General features: G+C 48.0%; 1 protein-coding gene across 1 annotated transcript in view; it reads left to right on the top strand.

Moving 5' to 3' along the window:
- The window catches only part of rims1b (regulating synaptic membrane exocytosis 1b), a 77,514-nt gene that overhangs the window by 22,212 nt on the left and 34,760 nt on the right, over positions 1-20,542 (top strand). The window contains exons 2-6 of the mRNA XM_056409242.1: positions 3,810-4,023; positions 8,439-8,450; positions 9,383-9,403; positions 14,488-14,792; positions 15,477-16,321. Of these exons, the coding sequence (XP_056265217.1) occupies positions 3,810-4,023; positions 8,439-8,450; positions 9,383-9,403; positions 14,488-14,792; positions 15,477-16,321 (1,397 nt within the window). The remainder of the gene's footprint in view (positions 1-3,809; positions 4,024-8,438; positions 8,451-9,382; positions 9,404-14,487; positions 14,793-15,476; positions 16,322-20,542) is intronic.

Below are 20,542 nucleotides of genomic sequence, written 5' to 3' on the forward strand. Positions count from 1 at the left end.
CTCTCTCCATCTCTCTCCTTCTCTCTCCTTCTCTCTCCTTCTCTCTCCTTCTCTCCTTCTCTCTCCTTCTCTCTCCTTCTCTGTCCATCTCTCTCCTTCTCTCTCCTTCTCGCTCCTTCTCTCTCCTCTCTCCATCTCTCTCCATCTCTCTCCTTCTCTCTCCTTCTCTCTCCTTCTCTCCTCTCTCCTTCTCTCCTTCTCTCCTTCTCTCTCCTTCTCTCTCCTTCTCTCTCCTTCTCTCCTTCTCTCTCCTTCTCTCTCCTTCTCTCTCCTTCTCTCTCCTTCTCTCTCCTTCTCTCTCCTTCTCTCTCCCTCTCCTCTCTCTCTCTCCCTTCTCTCCTTCTCTCTCGATCTCTCTCCTTCTCCTTCTCCTCTCTCTCTCTCCTTCTCTCTCTCTCCTCTCTCTCTCCCTCTCCCCTCTCTCCTCTCCTCTCTCTCCTTCTCTCTCCTTCTCTCACCTTCTCTCTCCTTCTCTCTCCTTCTCTCTTCTCTCTCCTTCTCTCTTCTCTCTCCTCCTCTCTCCTTCTCTCTCCTTCTCTCTCCTCTCTCTCCTTCTCTCTCCTCTCTCTCCTCCTCTCTCCTTCTCTCTCCCTTCTCTCTCCTTCACTCTCCTTCTTCTTCTTCTCTCCTCTCTCTCTCCTTCTCTCTCCTTCTCTCTCCTTCTCTCTCCTCTCTCTCTCCTCTCTCTCCTTCTCTCCATCTCTCCTCTCTCTCTCTCCCTCTCTCTCCTTCTCTCTCCTTCTCTCCTCTCTCTCTCTCCTTCTCCTTCTCTCTCCTCTCTCCTTCTCTCTCCTTCTCTCCTCTCCATCTCTCTCCTTCTCTCTCCTTCTCGCTCCTTCTCTCTCCTCTCTCCATCTCTCTCCATCGCTCTCCTTCTCTCTCCTTCTCACTCCTTCTCTCTCCATCTCTCTCCTTCTCTCTCCTTCTCTCTCTCTCTCCTTCTCTCTCCTTCGCTCTCTCTCTCCTTCTCTCTCCTTCTCTCTCTCTCTCCTTCTCTCCCTCTCTCCTTCTCTCCTCTCTCTCTCCTTCTCTCTCTCTCCTTCTCTCTCCTTCTCTCTCCTTCTCTCTCCTTCTCTCTCTCCTTCTCTGTCCATATCTCTCCTTCTCTCTCCTTCTATCTCCTTCTCTCTCCATCTCTCTCCTTCTCTCTCCTTCTCTCTCCTTCTCTCTCCTTCTCTCCTTCTCTCTCCTTCTCTCTCCTTCTCTCTCCTTCTCTCCTTCTCTCTCCTTCTCTCTCTCTCCTTCTCTCCTTCTCTCTCCTTCTCTCTCCTTCTCTCTCCTTCTCTCTCCTTCTCTCTCTCCTTCTCTCTCCTTCTCTCTCCATCTCTCTCCTTCTCTCTCTCTCCTTCTCTCTCCTTCTCTCTCCTTCTCTCTCCTTCTCTCTCCTTCTCTCTCTCCTTCTCTCTCCTTCTCTCTCTCCTTCTCTCTCCTTCTCTCTCCTTCTCTCCTTCTCTCCTTCTCTCTCCTTCTCTCTCCTTCTCTCTCCTTCTCTCTCCATCTCTCTCCTTCTCTCTCCTTCTCTCTCCTTCTCTCTCCTTCTCTCTCCTTCTCTCTCCTTCTCTCTCCTTCTCTCTCCTTCTCTCTCCTTCTCTCTCCATAATAATAATGAGGGTTACAACATTTAAAGACTACAATTAAGTAAATTAAATTATATTAAATAGAATACAAATAACAAACAGTAATTGAAGATAAAACAATCCATACGATAATAATAAAACAGAAGATAAAACAGATTAATGAATAAAAACTGTGTGCTGGTATGAATAGAATGGATATAACTTTACTGTATTCAGACATGTTTACAGAAATACAATATAATAAAATAAAATAAAGCAGGGCAAGACATATTACATTTAAGATTTTAAATATTAAAATAAATGTAAAAAATAATATAAAGATGAAAGTGTACACAGTTTATCTAAAGTATGAAGTGAAGTGGACACAAGGAGAACGTTCTCAGGTCATGTGATGCCATTTAAAACACACAAAGGTCATAGTAGTGGAATAAAAGAATAACAACATGTTGTATATGATGTGAGCTGAAGGTAAACATAGTTTAATGTGTGACCAGCAGCCATCAGGCCAGCAGCAGCTGCCTCTCCATCTGAAGGAAACGATCCTGAATCAGCATCTATGTTCAAACACACATCAATAAACCACGACGCTGCCGAGCAGCAACACTTAGCAGCTCGCGAGGAGTCAAGTGAGGCCTGCAGAAACAGAGGAAGTAGAAGAAGGGTGATGAAGGGCGGCGGAGGAGGAGGAGGAGTGGGATGGAGAGTGGTCGCCCATGACTACTCCGTCCTAGATTTATTACGTCAGCCGGCAGGCCGCGTGAGGTCACTGTGTCTCATGTCTAAGAGAGCGGGAATTACATATTTATATATATATATATAAATATATTTATTTAGAAATATATAGAAATATATATATATATATATATAAAAATATATATACAAATATATATAAAATAAATAAATATATCTATATTTATATATATAAAATAAATAAATAAATATATTTATATATATATTTATATAAATATATATATACATATATATATATGTATATTTATATATATATATACAGGACTGTCTCAGAAAATTAGAATATTGTGATAAAGTTCTTTATTTTCTGTAATGCAATTAAAAAAACAAAAATGTCATGCATTCTGGATTCATGACAAATCAACTGAAATATTGCAAGCCTTTTATTCTTTTAATATTGCTGATTATGGCTTACAGCTTAAGAAAACTCTAAAATCCTATCTCATAAAATTTTAATATTTCCTCAGACCAAGTAAAAAAAAAGATTTATAACAGCTGAGTGTTTGTCAAGGCTCAGGAAACCCTTGCAGGTGTTTCGAGTTAATTAGACAATTCAAGTGATTTGTTTAATACCCTACTAGTATACTTTTTCATGATATTCTAATATTTAGAGATAGGATATTTGAGTTTTCTTAAGCTGTAAGCCATAATCAGCAATATTAAAAGAATAAAAGGCTTGCAATATTTCAGTTGATTTGGGGGACTGCAAATGTGGAGTACGTGTGATCAAATACAATATTGTTGACAACACCAAAAAGCTACATAAAAAAGCTCCCCTTATACTGGAGCTGCGAGCGTGGAGTGGCACTTTATGACATTGCGTAATCACTGCCAGAAAGCAGGTCGAGTACATCCGCCGGATATACCGGGCGGCTCCAGAATCTTACATAGCGGAGTTATTTCCCCACAGACCCCCGATGGCAATAGCGGAGACGCAAATCGTCATCTTAAAAGTCATTGTAGCGGCACAATTTTTTTCAAGCTGTTATTTTAAGGTCCAAAAGTTACATAGTGTTGCTTTAAAGAATTTATTTTTCGACAAACCAGTCCAGCCTGCGTGCTGCCAGAGGCTCAACTGAAGTGTGTCTGCCCCCCCCCCCCCTCTCGGTAATCAAAGTCGGGGCCTCCTGTCGGAGCGCCCTGCTCCACGGGGCTGCTGTGTTCCTTTGACAGTGTCTGTGGAGACAAACATGGTGGGTGTTTTCACATGGCCTGATTTGCAATTCACACTCGGGTTATTTCCATCCCCGGCATCCTGGGAGGGGAAGAGGCTCCGAGAGGAAAACTGAGCTGGAAATTCATTCAGTTGCGTGTATGAATTTGGGAAAGCTGCTTTTCAAGTGGCGCTCTTAATTGCCGGTTCTCTTTGAGCTGTAACTGAATGTAGTCCTCTGAATGTGTCCGTGCAGAACATCGCTCGGGACATTGTTTGATTCCTAAATGCACGATGCTCCGCTAACCCGCCGCTGCTCTCCCCCTCAGAACTCTGCACCAGCAGTTCGAGAGCTACAAACAGGAAGTGCGTCGCATCGGCGCCGAGACGCAGCGCCAGCAGACGCAGCTCAAAGACGACGCCCCCACCTGCGGCATCTGCCGCAAGACCAAGTTCGCCGACGGCTGCGGACACGTCTGCTCCTACTGCCAGACCAGGTTCTGCGCCCGCTGCGGGGGCCGGGTCTCTCTGCGCTCCAACAACGTGAGCAGCCTGACCCCGAGACCTGATAACATGACTCCCCATGACCCCGTGACCCCCCCTGACCCCATGACCTGATAACATGACTCCCCATGACCCCGTGAACCCCCTGACCCCATGACCCCCCCTTACCCCGTGACCTGATAACATGACTCCCCTGACCCCATGACCTCCTCCCTGACTCCATGACCTCCTCCCTGTTCCATGACCTCCTCCCTGACTCCATGACCTGATAACATGACTCCCCATGACCCCGTGACCCCCCCTCCCCTGACCCCATGGCCTCCCCCCTGACCCTGTGACCTCCCCCTGACTCCGTGACCTCCCCCTGACTCCATGACCTCCCCCTGACTCCATGACCTCCCCCTGACCCCATGACCTCCTCCCTGACCCCATAACCTCCCCCTGACCCCATGACCTCCCCCTGACCCCATGACCTCCCCCTGACCCCATGACCTCCCCCTGACTCCATGACCTCCCCCTGACCCCATGACCTCCTCCCTGACCCCATAACCTCCCCCTGACCCCATGACCTCCCCCTGACTCCATGACCTCCTCCCTGACCCCATGACCTCCCCCTGACTCCGTGACCTCCCCCTGACCCCGTGACCTCCCCCTGACCCCATGACCTCCCCCTGACTCCATGACCTCCCCCTGACCCCATGACCTCCTCCCTGACCCCATAACCTCCCCCTGACCCCATGACCTCCCCCTGACTCCATGACCTCCCCCTGACCCTGTGACCTCCTCCTGACCCCATGACCTCCTCCTGACCCTGTGACCTCCCCCTGACCCTGTGACCTCCCGCTGACCCCATAACCTCCCCATGTTCTTTCCTCTCACTCACCTTCACCTCATTCCCGCTGTAGCCGATGTGCTCTCGGTCTTTCTGCTTCTGTGTTTGTCGCTTGTCTCTTCTCGGCCTCCTGGTCTCAGACCATCAGAACCAGAACCTCTTATTGCCGTTCATGTTTTCACATACCAGGAATGTGTCACGGCGGGCGATGCGACAACAAACAACAACAAGAACAACAATCAACCTCAATCGAGAATTAAGAATAGATGTCATGTGACCAGATGAACAATAGATGTCATGTGACCAGATGAACAATAGATGTCATGTGACTAGATGAACAATAGATGTCATGTGACCAGATGAACAATAGATGTCATGTGACCAGGTGAACAATAGATGTCATGTGACCAGATGAACAATAGATGTCATGTGACCAGATGAACAATAGATGTCATGTGACTAGATGAACATTAGATGTCATGTGACCAGATGAACAATAGATGTCATGTGACCAGGTGAACAATAGATGTCATGTGACCAGATGAACAATAGATGTCATGTGACCAGGTGAACAATAGATGTCATGTGACCAGATGAACAATAGATGTCATGTGACCAGATGAACAATAGATGTCATGTGACTAGATGAACATTAGATGTCATGTGACCAGATGAACAATAGATGTCATGTGACTAGATGAACAATAGATGTCATGTGACCAGATGAACAATAGATGTCATGTGACCAGATGAACAATAGATGTCATGTGACCAGATGAACAATAGATGTCATGTGACCAGATGAACAATAGATGTCATGTGACCAGATGAACAATAGATGTCATGTGACCAGATGAACAATAGATGTCATGAGACCAGATGAACAATAGATGTCATGTGACCAGGTGAACAATAGATGTCATGTGACCAGATGAACAATAGATGTCATGTGACCAGATGAACAATAGATGTCATGTGACCAGATGAACAATAGATGTCATGAGACCAGATGAACAATAGATGTCATGTGACCAGGTGAACAATAGATGTCATGTGACCAGATGAACAATAGATGTCATGTGACCAGGTGAACAATAGATGTCATGTGACCAGATGAACAATAGATGTCATGTGACCAGATGAACACGCCGGCATCCGAGCTCTGCGGCGCGCGAGACGGAGCTCTGAGTCGTGTTAACGCGACACTAGAGACAGAATGACACGCTGCTGGAGAGACGACCAACAACAGACGGACTGGAAGCTCATTCTGCGCATGCGTTAAATGCGTAAATAAAATAAAAACTAGTTAAACCTGTAATTTAATTAACGCGTTATTTTTCACAGCACTAATATATATATAAGCATATATATATATTCAGCTAGTTCCTTTACTTTATAGAATATCATTGTTTGTTAAAACAGCATGACAGAAAGTATCAGATCAATATTGAAATTTTAAAACGTTATATTAAATATGAACATTTTGAAACAGTACTCAGTACTACAGAAGTTATCAAGTGTTATATTTAGACATTGTAACATTAGATTTTATATTAAATATGAAAACATATTAAAACAGCATTATAGTACAAAAGTATCAAATTATTATTGAAACATTGTAACATTAGATTTTATATTAAATATGAAAACATATTTAAACAGCATTATAGTACAAAAGTATCAAATTATTATTGAAACATTATAACATTAGATTTCATATTAAACATAAACACCTGGCATTTAAAGAGTATCCAGTACTACACAAAGTATCAAGTGTTATTTTAAAACACTGTAACATTATATTGTTTATTAAATATGAAGGTTATGAAACAGCATTATAGTAAATATGAACACAAGGCATTATGAAACATTACCCAGTACGACAGAAAGCATCACGTTAATATTGAAACATTTCAACATTATATTGTTTATTAAAATTGACACATTTTGAAACAACACTACAAAACAAACAAACTACGGCCAATCACACGTTTACGTTACTTTATAAATAATTTGTCCATCTCAAATGTTCATATATGGACGCCCCGGTGATGCAGGAGGAGACATCATATCTGATCATCTCACAAACTGAAACATCTTATTGATCCCAAGAGAATTCACTCCGTCTGAACTCCAGTGAAACAGTTAGAAAGACTTAAATGATAAGAAACAGTTAGAAAGACTTAAATGATGAGAAACAGTTTGAAAGACTTAAATGATAAGAAACAGTTAGAAAGACTTAAATGATGAGAAACAGTTTGAAAGACTTAAATGATGAGAAACAGTTTGAAAGACTTAAATGATAAGAAACAGTTAGAAAGACTTAAATGATGAGAAACAGTTTGAAAGACTTAAATGATAAGAAACAGTTAGAAAGACTTAAATGATAAGAAACAGTTTGAAAGACTTAAATGATAAGAAACAGTTAGAAAGACTTAAATGATAAGAAACAGTTTGAAAGACTTAAATGATGAGAAACAGTTAGAAAGACTTAAATGATAAGAAACAGTTAGAAAGACTTAAATGATGAGAAACAGTTTGAAAGACTTAAATGATAAGAAACAGTTTGAAAGACTTAAATGATGAGAAACAGTTTGAAAGACTTAAATGATGAGAAACAGTTAGAAAGACTTAAATGATGAGAAACAGTTAGAAAGACTTAAATGATAAGAAACAGTTTGAAAGACTTAAATGATGAGAAACAGTTTGAAAGACTTAAATGATGAGAAACAGTTTGAAAGACTTAAATGATGAGAAACAGTTTGAAAGACTTACATGATGAGAAACAGTTAGAAAGACTTAAATGATGAGTTCTCGTCCCTCAAGAAGCTCTGGACGTCACCATGTCTGATAATAGCAGAGCAACAACCTGGACACGAGTCAGCAGCTGTAGTACTGTATGAACTCCTGAAGATGGCGCTATGCAGAGCATCACAGCGGCTCTGCGCCCACACGGCTCCTCCACCGCGTGACGTCACATTCAACAGACTTTATCATTATTAAAGAGGATTAGAAACAATGGACTTCACACAGGATAATGAAGCGATGAGGTCATACCCACGAGGTCAGGAACAATCACACGCCTCGTGTTTCATTCATAACAATTTAATAAGTCACAACAAAATCACCTTGAAGGTAAATAAGTGATGTAATGGTAGTGTGTGTGCGTGCGTGCGTGCGTGTGTGTGTGTGTGTGTGTAAGAGGTTTAGTAAAAGCTCAGGAGGCCCGTGAAGGATGAGCTCCATGTTGTGTTCAGTGTCCCATCTTCACACATCCTGTCTGGGCTCATGAGTCATGCCAAGGTCATGCCAAGGTCATGCATGTTGCTGCAGCCTCACATACATTCCCATGCCCCCCCCCCCCCCACATCCTTGAATACGCAGTGTGTGTGTGTGTGTGTGTCATGGATTCTGCACAATGTGATGAACTAATGTTTGCAGCTTGTCTTCTTTTTTCTCCCCCCCTTTTTTTCTCTCCTTTGTTCTTTTTTCCTCTTTTCATTCATTCTGCTTTTTCACATTTCACAACATGTCTCTATGCACACCTCTCTCCGTTCCTCTCATCTTTTTCATTTCTCTAACCGCCACTTTCTCCCCCCCCGGACCGCATGCCGCCGCGCAGGAGGACAAAGTGGTTAGCATCCTTTTGTTTCTGTCGTGTTCCCTCTGTGACGTGGATAATGTGGATAATGTGGATCATCTGAATAATGAGAATTATAAAAATAATGTGAATAATGACAATAATGACAATAATGTGAATAATGACAATAATGAGAATAATGTGGATAATGTGGATAATGAGAATCGGTGCTGCAGGACATTTGTAAGACAAGTTTTTTTCCTCGCGGCCAGATACAACTTCCTTTTGGGGTCGAACACGAACGATATCAGAGGAAGGGAGCGAGCGATCGGATTGGCCCAGAGCCAGAGAGAGTGTGTGTGTGTGTGTGTAACACCCGTCCCCAAGATGATGTGATAGGTGTAATAGTACGATGGGCGGGGTCCAGTTTTAAAAGTGATTTTTATGACGTAATCTAATGGTTCTATACCACCGGGACTCTAGTGCGGCGTCGACCGCGTACAGCGTGCTTCCGCTTAGGCCCCGCCCCCTCTGCCTGATAGGCCACACCCACACACCGGGAACACGATGACTGACAGATCACCAACACTAAGGGCAACACAGACACTGGACTCCTTTAAGACTTCCTCAAACATTCTTATTCAGTTGAGTTTTAATGTCAAATATTCCTTTTTTATTTAATTATAGTTAGTTTTAACCATGAAGTACTGGCTCTGTGGCACTCTGAGATTCTTGGATCCATTATTATTATTATTAAAACAAATTAGACAACTGGCTTCCTCCTGAGGTTTAAATCCTATCGTCTTAGATGAAATCGAGCCTTCTGATTGGTTGAGAGTGAGTCACGAGGTCACCGCTGTGAAACCGGTCCCCTGAGGGGTCCCGGTCCAGGTCCACGTGGCGCCCTCAGAGCGTGGAGGGGCGTGTCCTCGGACGTCCTGCCCTGACTAACTGTGTCCGTTGTCTGTCTCCTCTCCTTTGCAAAGTGTCTCGTAGTGAAGGACAGGGTAAGGCTCGCTGGGTGACGGTTTGTTTTGCTGCATGGGTCACTACCCCCCCCCCCCCCCCTCACTGGGGTCTGTGCTCATTCACAGCATCAGAAAGAGGAACATTTGAGACCCGCTACCAGTTTCCTCCTCACAGATCTTTGTGGTCGAGGCATCTCAGGGCAGCCGGCCGGCGGTCCTGCATCAGTACTCTGAGTTCTGGGAGTGAATGCAGACCCCGAGAGTCGACCGGCGGACAGAGTGAGCATGAGACATGATGAGGGGGCGTCCGACGCCCCCTGACCCCCTCTGACCCCCTCTGACCTATCCTGACCCCCTCTGACCCATCCTGAACTCCTCCTGACCCCTCTTGACCCATCCTGACCCATCCTGAACTCCTCCTGACCTCATCCTAATCCCTCCTGACCCCCTCTGACCCACTCCTGACCTCTCCAGACTCCCTCTGACCCCATCCTAATCCAGGGCTCTCAAGTTTTGAAGACAGGCAAGCGTGAGATTTCCATCAGCACCCGATACAGCTGACCGTTGCGCGCACCGGCATCGAGCCGAAAAGAGTTGTTGACGGGGGGGAACAATCGATCGGCGTATCGAGCACCCCTGCATTCAAGCATTAAATAGCCGAGAGGTTTTTTCAGCGTGAGGAATTCGTTGTGTGGCGGGAGTGCGTGAGATAAGACCGAAATGCGTGAGTCTCACGCTCAATGCGTGAGACTTGAGAGCCCTGCTAATCCCTCCTGACCCCCTCTGACCCCAGCCTGACCCCATCCTGACCCCTCTTCCTGTGGCTGAAGGCATGGCTGTGGATACTGGTCTACACACCACGTGGTGGGGGGGGGGTATTTCCGGCTGCATGCTATGAAAAGAGCAGCGCTGGCCCACCAGACCACGTGACTCTGAATGCGCACGCACTCTCACGCCTGTGCATGCTGCCGCCTGCCTGCGTGCCGGAGGGGAGACGGGAGGGCCCGGTGGGCGTCCCGCGGCCCACGCCCCCTAGCGGCGCGGCGGCGCTACTGCGGGGAAGAGGAGGAGGTTGAGGAGCTCTTGAGTTGTCAGGATTTATGAAGCTTATGATTCCAGATAAAGAAGGAAAATAAGTCTGAATATGAAACAGGGAAGTTGACTCAGCCTGAAAGAGATTTTTCTTTGCTGTGTTTCATCTTTATTTACTCTTAACCCGTAACATATACACTCATATGTACACATCTGAACAGCAGCTCACACGGGTTGCCTTTTATTAATATCACACCATGATTATTGAAGTAGCCCGAGTGGTTTAATTTGGGTCTGTTATTTCGAGCAGGAACATTACAAAAAGTTTGTTTTTTAAAGGTTGCGGTGCAGACCTGTGAGCAGTGTGTTGTTTGTGTGGCAACAGAAACACAACACTGGGAGTGTATTTAGTATATTTCATATCAGGGGTCGTAAAGTCATGGAAAACCTCTTTTCATCTGGTGTTTCTCTGAAGGGGCTGATGGAGGAGGGGTGGGTGTAGCTGACGTCTGATAAGAGGACAACGTGCTGATGTCATTACATATTATATATATCGTTATATATTACATATCATTATATATTATATATCGTTATATATTACATATCATTATATATTATATATCGTTATATATTACATATCATTATATATTATATATTGTTATATATTATATATACGTGGAAAGTCAAAGGAAGATTGCATTCAAAATAATGGTTGCTGATATCTGGGAAACAGAAGTCTGATGAGTCAAGACAACAACATACCGTAGACGGTATTCAGGAACAGCTGACGCGGTGCTGGCGCTCTGCTTTCCTCCCGGGCCTCCTGACCCTGAACGCATCGCGGCTGCTCGAGTTGATCTACGGCCTCGTGAGCGGAGCGCTCTGTCTTCTGTGGTCAGGAAGGACCGGTTCACAGCCAGCCTGGAGAGGTGTGTGTGTGAGTGTGAGTGTGTGTGTGAGTGTGTGTGTGTGAGTGTGTGTGTGGAGGGCAGGGTCACGACACACCCGGCCCACTGCCTCCTCGCCGCCCACGTTCAAGGAGAAGCTGATGTTCACTCAACTCGGGCCGAAACGAAGGCTGCTCTCAGTCTGCTGCAGACGCAGACGTCTCTTCAGGTCGTAAGCAGACGGACGGAGCAGTGATGGGAGGGAAGGGAGGAGGGGAGAGAGGAGTATGAGTGACAGGTGTGAGGTGAAAGGAAATAAGAGAGTAAGAGGAGAGTGAAGGAAACCTGAAGGGGAAGGGAAGGAATTAAAAGATGAAAAGGAAGGTAAAAGAGAAGGAAAGGAACCTAAAGGAATAAAGGAGAGGAGAGGAATTAAAGGAGAAGAAGAAGAAGAAGGAAAGAAAAGGGAAAGGGAAGAGAGGAAATAAAAAACTCACTTTCAAATCATATAGAAATTAAATGCTAACTTGAGGAAGTCTATATGACACACAGACACAATTACAACCACACACACACACAGACACAATTACAACCACAGACACACACAGACACAATTACAACCACACACACACACAGACACAATTACAACCACACACACACACACACACACACACACACACACACACACACACACACACAGACACAATTACAACCACACACACACACAGACACAATTACAACCACACACACACAGACACACTCACACACACAATTACAACCACACACACACACACAGACACACACAGACACAATTACAACCACACACACACACAGACACACACAGACACAATTACAACCACACACACACACACAGACACACTCACACACACAATTACAACCACACACACACACACAGACACACTCACATACACACAATTACAACCACACACACACAATTACAACCACACACACACACCAAGAACAAACAACGACACACACACAAAGTCAAACAAGCACAATAATAAACGACATCACCGCTCAAGGAAACGTCGGGAGGCCTCAGCTCGGCGTCACGGCCCGGGGGGACGGGCGGGGGGCGGAGGCTCCGCCCACTCGTTGAGGAGGGCGTGGGGCTCAGGTGTGAGAGGAGGAGACGCACCTGATCCCGATCTCCTCGTCAGCTGAAGCCGCTCTCACCTGGTTGGATTCTAAACTCTTGAACCTGCAGACTGTCATCGTTACATCTCACCATGTCAAATATGGTTCTTTAACAACATGCGTGAGATGTGTCGCCCGGTCGCTGTGTTGTGAGTGGAGGCCGAGGCTCAGGACATACGTGTGCATACGGACACGTGTCGTTGGTCACACGTCATGAGGGAGCATTGCTGTGTGAGGTGATCTGTTTTTTTAAATATTTTTGGTCAAATCCATCTCATTTAGCCTGTAGGAGTTAAACATGACATCATCAGTTTTGAATCTCTCTGTTTTTCCATTGGCTGAAGTGTGAGGCCTGTGATTGGCTGTCGCTCAGCGTTCCTCGGGGGAGACGCTGAACCCCGAGTTGCTCCTCAAGGCGTGGGAGGGGTCAAAGGCAGAGGTCACATCCCATGTACTTCATGTGGAGATGAGTCTCTGGACATTGGACTGGAGCCTGCACACAGCATGCTATATCCCATCATGCACTGGGGTCGGGTCATCTGGGCTTCATCTGAAGGGGTTGATGCGGGGGGGGGGGTAGGAGTTATGACTCGTGAGCTGGATGATAAATAACGGTGAGGGGCTGAAAGGGATTAACGGTCGCCGCTAATCTTCGGCCCCTCGCCGGAGGTAAAGAGGAGGAGGAGGAGGAGGAGGAGGAGCCGGGAGCCTCTGGGCGGCGGCCCCATGTGGGCCGTGCGGCACCTGATTTACTTTAGATTAGTCTGACATGCGCCAACCGGGATGAGCCTGAAGGCTAACCGCTAACCGCTAACGGCTAACCGTGCGTCCCGCTGAAGGAGTCACATTCTGGGGTTTTAGATGTTGTTGTTGTTGTCCTGCAGTGGAAGACGAGAGAAGACTTTCCATGTTTCCTCTTTGGATTTTTTTAAAAAATCCTCATCATCGGGATTCTAAACCCACGGAGGGAGATACGTCCCGTGTGAGTGCCGTCGGGGCGACAGTCGGTAGCCATGGCTACATGTGAGTATTTGATGTTTTTAAGGTTTAATTCAGAGGATGAAGAGTCAAACGTTATCGTGATACCCTCCCGTACGCGGCTGCTCGTCATCATCGCTCTGTGATGGAGCGACTCAGCAGATTATCGTCGCCTGCATGAGCACCGAGGACGCAGCTTCCTCTCAATATGCAGTAAATATAGAGAACGACACATCTAGAGTTCATCTTCCCTCCCTCGTCTTCCTCGTCTTCCTCTGAAGACGGAGGATTACATTTGTTAAGACGCTTTATTCATGGCTTCCAATGAAATGAGATGCAGAACACGGCGATAATGGATGTGATGAGACGGCCTGAGTGCTCTCTAGGATCTGAGCGGAGGAAGGGGAGAGGAAGAGGGGGATGTCTTCTTCACAGGTGGCTTACCGACATGTACGTGAGCCCAAAGGCTCTAAAAGATCAATCACATACATTTTCAATTCAATTCAGTTTATTTCAATTCAGTTTATTTGTAGAGCCCATTTTCACAGATTACAAATCCGAGACAGAGGGCTTTACAATCTGTACACATAGACATCCCTGACCTTTGACCTTTGACCTCACATCGGATCAGGAACAACTCCCAAACAACCCTTCAGGGTAAAAGGTCAGAACCCTTGAGGAGAGAACAGAGGAGGATCCCTCTCCAGGATGGACAGGTGTCATAGATGTCATGTGACCAGAAGGAATCATTACACACATTAAAACACAGGAACAACACAATGAAGATGACAGAGTGGATGAAGAGTTGGTAGTCGGCATATTCCACCATCCAGACCTCAACCATCCATCAGATGGAGGTGGAGAGGAGGAGTGGGCGGAGTCTCAGCAGTGGGCGGAGTCTCAGCAGGGCCGTGGCGTAGTTGGTAGTCGTCATATTCCACGGTCCGTCAGATGGAGGTAGAGAGGAGCGTTCCTGTTCTTTGTTCAGGCATGCCTCCCCCTGTGTTTGGATGTTCCGCCGTGGCGCTCGGCGTGCGTGACCATGGCGTCCTCTCCGCCCGTGCGCAGGTGATGTGGGTGTGCAACCTGTGCCGTAAGCAGCAGGAGATTCTCACCAAATCAGGAGAATGGTTCTCGGGGTCGGGGGCGCAGCCGGGGAGTCTGGGCACCTCCTCCATCGACCCCGCCGCGGGAGGTGAGGCCCGCCGGGACAGGAAGCTCGTCCGCTCCAGGTCCCAAGCCCCGCCCACCGGCACCGACGCCGACGCGGCGCCGCCCGACGCCGCGCAGCCGGCATCCGGAGTCGCCGCCGCCGCCAAGGGCGCCGACACCATGCCGGGCTCTCGCTGCCAGAGCGAGCCGCCTCGAGAGAAGTGAGTTTGTTTCCTGTGTCACCTCCACGCCGCAGGAGAACCTTTCACTTAAAGGAGGAGAACCTCTTTCATTAAATATTTGGAATTAGAGAAAAACACAGAAAGCTTGTTGACAAAAAAAAACTCTTGTTATTGTGTAATCCTGGGGTCAAAAAGAGAGCACACAGAACAATAAAGGTTCTTAAAGGGTTCTTTAAAAGGCTTTGTGGTTCTATGAAGAACCATCACCTCCTGAGGAACCATTCTGAAAAAGGTGCCTTAAAGAACCATTTGTTGAAGGTTCTCTGAGACACCTTTAGAGGAACTATTTAAGGACATGGTTCTTTAGAGAACTCTGGTTTGAAAGGTTCTTTGTGGAACCATAAATGGTGCCTTCAAGGACCACTTTTTAAAGGTTCTTTGAGACCCCTTTATAGGTTCTTTAAGAACTCTTTCAGGAAGTGGTTATTTAAAGAACCCTGGTTTGAAAGGTTCTTCGTGGAACCAGATATGGTTCTTCTAGGGCATCACTCTGAAGAACCGTTTTCGGTTCCAGATGCCCCTCCATGGTTCCGTGTGTGGATCTGTGTTTGTTCTATCTCCGCCGTGGAGAAGCGAGGTCAAAGGTTTCCGTCCTGAGACTTTGATCGGATCCCTTTGTTGTGGAGTTGGAGAACAGGCGTAATGAATCCTCTTGTCTCACAGGAAGCGGCCCGTTTCCCTCCATGAACAGAACGGTCAGGGCGGCCCGGGGCGCGGCGGCGGCGGCCGGAGGCCCGCCGGGAAGCTGTCGTCCCAGTCGTCGCTGGAGGAGCGAGCGGCTCCCGGGGACCGAGAGCGACGCCTGGGAGACGGCCGGCGGCTGGAGAAGATCCACTCCCAGGACCACGAGGACGGCGAGGGCAACTCGGGTCACTCGGAAACGCACCGGAGGCGCCCGGACGACGAGGAGCAGAGGGAGCGGCGCCGCCGAGAGGAGGAGGAGTTCCAGAACCGCTACCGGAGCGACCCCAACCTGGCCCGGTACCCCGTGAAGCCGCAGAAGGAGGAGCAGGAGATGCGCATGCACGCCAAGGTGTCCAAGGTCCGCCACGAGCGGCGACACAGCGACCTGGCCATCAACGAGGTCGGCCTGGGGCCCGGCGAGGGGGGGTGGGAGGGGCCTGAACACCGTCTGTCCAGGAGGGCTGGAGGTGGGGAGGGCGACCACAAGGGCCTCTCGGAGAACCACCGAGCCTTCTCCGTGGATAGGACCGTGGGGGTCGGAGGGGGCGCCCAGCCGTCGGGGTCCCGGCCTCCGGATTGGGGCCCGGAGCCCGGCGCCACGCGGCCGCCGAGGGACAAGGGCGGGGACGGCCTGCTGAGGAAGGACTCCCAGAGCTCGGACCAGTCGGAGTCCCTGCGGCCGCCGCCGCCGCCGCGCTCCTACAAGAGCAAGCGCGGCGGCAACAAGAGGCAGATGTCCATCAGCAGCTCGGAGGAGGAGGGCGGCTCCACGCCCGAGTACACCAGCTGCGAGGACGTGGACATGGAGAGCGTCAGCGAGAAAGGTCAGTCGCACAGCGACGCTCACAAAGCTACGGCTACACCGGCTCTGGTTGCTGATAGCCAGCAGGTCCCTCCTCCACACGAGAACAACGACATAACATTCTGGTGAAAAACAGAGAGACCATCTCACTGACTGCGTTTGTAAAGTGTCTGTGAATTTCTGCGAATTTAAGCTGCTAATTGAAGCTGTTAATTGAAGCTGCTAATTGAAGCTGCTAATTGAAGCTGTTAATTGAAGCTGCTAATTGAAGCTGTTAATTGAAGCTGCTAATTGAAGCTGCTAATTGACCTGCAGCTAATGCTCTAAAGTATAAAAAGATCCTGATTAAATAATTGGACAAATTAACAAATGTTCATTTTTTAAAAACTTATTATTTATTGATTTCTTTCCAGTTTCACTGAACAATAAAGATCGTGACAAAACATTGCAAACCACAAAAAGAAAAGCTTCCATATATATAAAAGAATAATGCATTTTCAAAATAATACGAAGAAAGAAAAGACAGCCATAAGTAGAACATATAAATTAATTACACTTAAAAAAATTAAATTACACCTAAAAACAGAAACATCCGTGTCACGGTAAAGCTTCTTTCCTCTTCCCACCCGTCATGGCTATTCTCTCCTAGCGTTAGCATCTAAAATAGCCTCGCTAGTACAAACAAAAAGAAGATAATTCTAACACCGGCACGTTGTGATGTGTGACGGGAGGAAGGAGCCCCCCGGCACGCCGCCCCTCCCCCGGGTGTCGTCTACACCTCCGTACGGGGGCTCGACCCTCCGCTCTCCTTCATTTGAAGAGTCGCTGTGATTTAGGCCGCCAGATTTGTGGAATTAGGTCAGTGGCGCTACGTCATGCCTCGCCAGCTGCAGCTGCACCGGCAACCCGCGGACCGGAGACTCCAATCAGGCCTTCGGTCGCACGCCGCCTCGTCACCGCCGGCTGTTCCACACCGACTTACAGCGGCGCTAGGCTACGAGCTACGAGAGAGCGTCCAGGTTCAAGAGGCAGTGGGCGGAGTCTCTGTTAGCTTATCTCTCTCTCACTGGACAGCGAGGGGGCGTTCCAGATGTTTTAATCCAGATTACTGTAACTCAGAGACGGGTAATGGGGAGATGGAGTGGATCGGGATTATTAGCTTGTTGTAAACACTCGTTAGCTAGCGGTGCCGCTAAACGGCGTTCATCCATTTTCTGTGCAACAGTTTCTCCATATAGATCACAGGTGTCAAACACAAGGCCCGCGGGCCGAATGCGGCCCACCACGTCATTTTATGCTGCCCCTGCCGGCGTGAAAGACACATGATCACCTTTATATCCTGTGCTTTTATTTTGAAGGTTTCAAATTAAATTGATTTGTGTTCTAATATTAGAGAAATGTCCTTGTGTACAATATCTCTACACTCGAATAAACAATAATCAAATGCAACGAGTTATTTAACTATATGTTCAGGAGTAGTTTTACAACGCTTCAGTTACGCCGGCCCTTTAAGAGGCGGCCATGAGCATTCTGAGCATTCTGGACCACTGCTACACAACAATCAGCAGGGCCTATCACGCCGTCCCTCGAGCTGCACTGGGAAACTCTGACCACGTCATGGTTCATCTGATTCCCTCATACAGGCAGAGACTAAAGCTCTGCAAACCTGTGGTGAGGAAGTTCAAGAAGTGGACCAGTGAGGCTCTGGAGGATCTACGGGCGTGCTTGGACTGTACTGACTGGGATGTCTTCAGGACTGCTACCAACAGCCTGGATGAGTACACAGAGGCTGTAACTTCCTACATCAGCTTCTGTGAGGACAGCTGTATTCCATCCAGCTCCAGGGTGAGTTATAACAACGACAAACCCTGGTTCAGCGAGCTCAGGAAGCTAAGACTGCAGAAGGACCAGGCATTCAGGAGTGGGGACAAGGACCTGTACACAGAGTCCAAATACAGGTTTAGCAAGGCGGTGAGAGATGCTAACGACTGTACTCTGAGAAACTGCAACAGCAGCTCTCAGCAAACGACTCTGCTTCTGTCTGGAGAGGGCTCAGGCAGATCACCAACTACAAGCCCAAATCACCCCACTCCATGAACAATGTGCTTCTGGCAGATGAGCTAAATGAGTTCTACTGCCGCTTTGAAAGACAATGGAGCAGTCCTGAGACCATCCCCACAGCCCCACCAACAAGCCACAGACCATCAGCCCACCCTCCCCAGCCCATCAGGGGCTCACACCTCTGGAGCACCCTCCATCAACTCAGCGACGCCCTCGTCATCCTGGAGAGATCCGTCAACAGGCTGTTTAAAAGCAGAACCCCGCAGCAGCGGGCCCGGACTCCGTCTCCCCTCCACCCTGAAGCACTGTCCTGACCAGCTGTCTCCGGTGTTCACCGACATCTTCAACACCTCCCTGGAGACATGCCACGTTCCAGCCTGCTTCAAGGCCTCCACCATCATCCCGTCCCAAAAACCCAAGATCACAGGACTCAATGACTACAGGCCCGTCGCCCTGACCTCTGTGGTCATGAAGTCCTTTGAACGCTGGTCCTGTCACACCTCAAGACCATCACCGACCCACTCCTGGACCCCTGCAGTTCGCCTACAGAGCCAACAGGTCTGCAGACGATGCAGTCAACATAGCCCTTCACTACATCCTCCAGCATCTGGACTCCCGAGGAACCTCGCCAGGATCCTGTTTGTGGACTTCAGCTCTGCTTTCTATACAATCATCCGTCCCTGCTGCAGGACAAGCTCTCCCAGCTGCACGTGCCCGACTCCACCTGCAGGTGGATCACAGACTTCCTGACCGACAGGAAGCAGCACGTGAGGCTGGGGAAACACGTCTCAGGCTCCCGGACCACCAGCACGGGTTCCCCAAGGCTGTGTTCTCTCCCCTCTGCTGTTCTCCCTGTACACCAACAGCTGCACCTCCAGTCACCAGTCCGTCAAGCTCCTAAAGTTCGCGGATGACACCACCCTCATTGGACTCATCTCTGGCGGGGGCGAGACCGCCTACAGGTGGGAGACTGACCACCTGGTGACCTGGTGCAGCCAGAACAACCTGGAGCTCAACGCTCTGAAGACAGTGGAGATGGTTGTGGATTTCAGGAGGAATGCAGCCCCACCGGCGCCTCTCATCCTGTGTGACTCCCCCGTCGACGCTGTGGAGTCCTACCGCTTCCTGGGCTCCATCATCTCCCAGGACCTCAAGTGGGAGCTGAACATCGGCTCCATCTCCAAGAAGGCCCAGCAGAGGATGTTCTTCCTGAGGCAGCTGAGGAAATTCAACCTGCCAGGGAAGATGATGGTACAGTTCTACACGGCCATCGTTGAGTCCATCATCTGCTCCTCCATCACCGTCTGGCACCCTGCAGCCACAGCCAAAGACAAGCGCAGGCTGCAGAGCATCATCCGCTCGGCCGAGAGGGTTATCGGTTGCAATCTGCCTTCCCTCCAGGTCCTGTTCACTTCCAGGTCACTGGTTCGTGCGAGAAAGATTGTGGCCGACCCTCCCACCCTGGACACTCCTGTTGAGTCCCTCCTCGGGAGGAGGCTGATCCATCATGACCACGACCTCCCGCCACCAATAGCTTTTTCCCGGGGCGGTCGGGCTCATCAATGGACCCGGGACTGACTGACTGTCACCCCCAGGACTACCACCTCTTCTTCCACCTTCCTCTCCTCCTTCTTCCCGCTCCTTCCTCTTCCTCCTCCTCCCTCTTCCTCCCACTCCTCCTCCCTCCTTGCGTTGATTGTTGTTTGTCATGTCCAAATGTTGCACCTTCCACCAAAAAAAATTCCTCGTTTGTTTGTGAAAACATTCATTCTTTGGCAATAAACCTGTTTCTGATTCTGATTCTGATTCTGATGACGCTAATGTGGCCCTCGGTGAAGACGCCCCTGATATAGATAATACTAATAATAATTTTTATTTATACAGCGCTCTTCACGATACTCAAAGACACTTTACAAACGCAGTCAGTGAGATGGTCACTCTGTTTTTCATAAGAATTTTATTTTGTTGTTCTTTTTCTTTTAACACTTTTTTTGGGTCTTTTCATCAGTTACAACACGTACGTACAGACATGAAAAACAAATCACACCTCAAATACGGTTTAAATTTCCACTGGATCACAATCAGTATTTCACATGAGAACATTTCTCTAATATTATCACATAAATCCATTTCATTTGAAACCTTCAAAATAAAAGCACAGGATATTTTTCTAAAATGTCTT

This window comes from Pseudoliparis swirei, chromosome 24 (genome assembly GCF_029220125.1).
Source record: "Pseudoliparis swirei isolate HS2019 ecotype Mariana Trench chromosome 24, NWPU_hadal_v1, whole genome shotgun sequence".
NCBI lineage: Eukaryota > Metazoa > Chordata > Actinopteri > Perciformes > Liparidae > Pseudoliparis > Pseudoliparis swirei.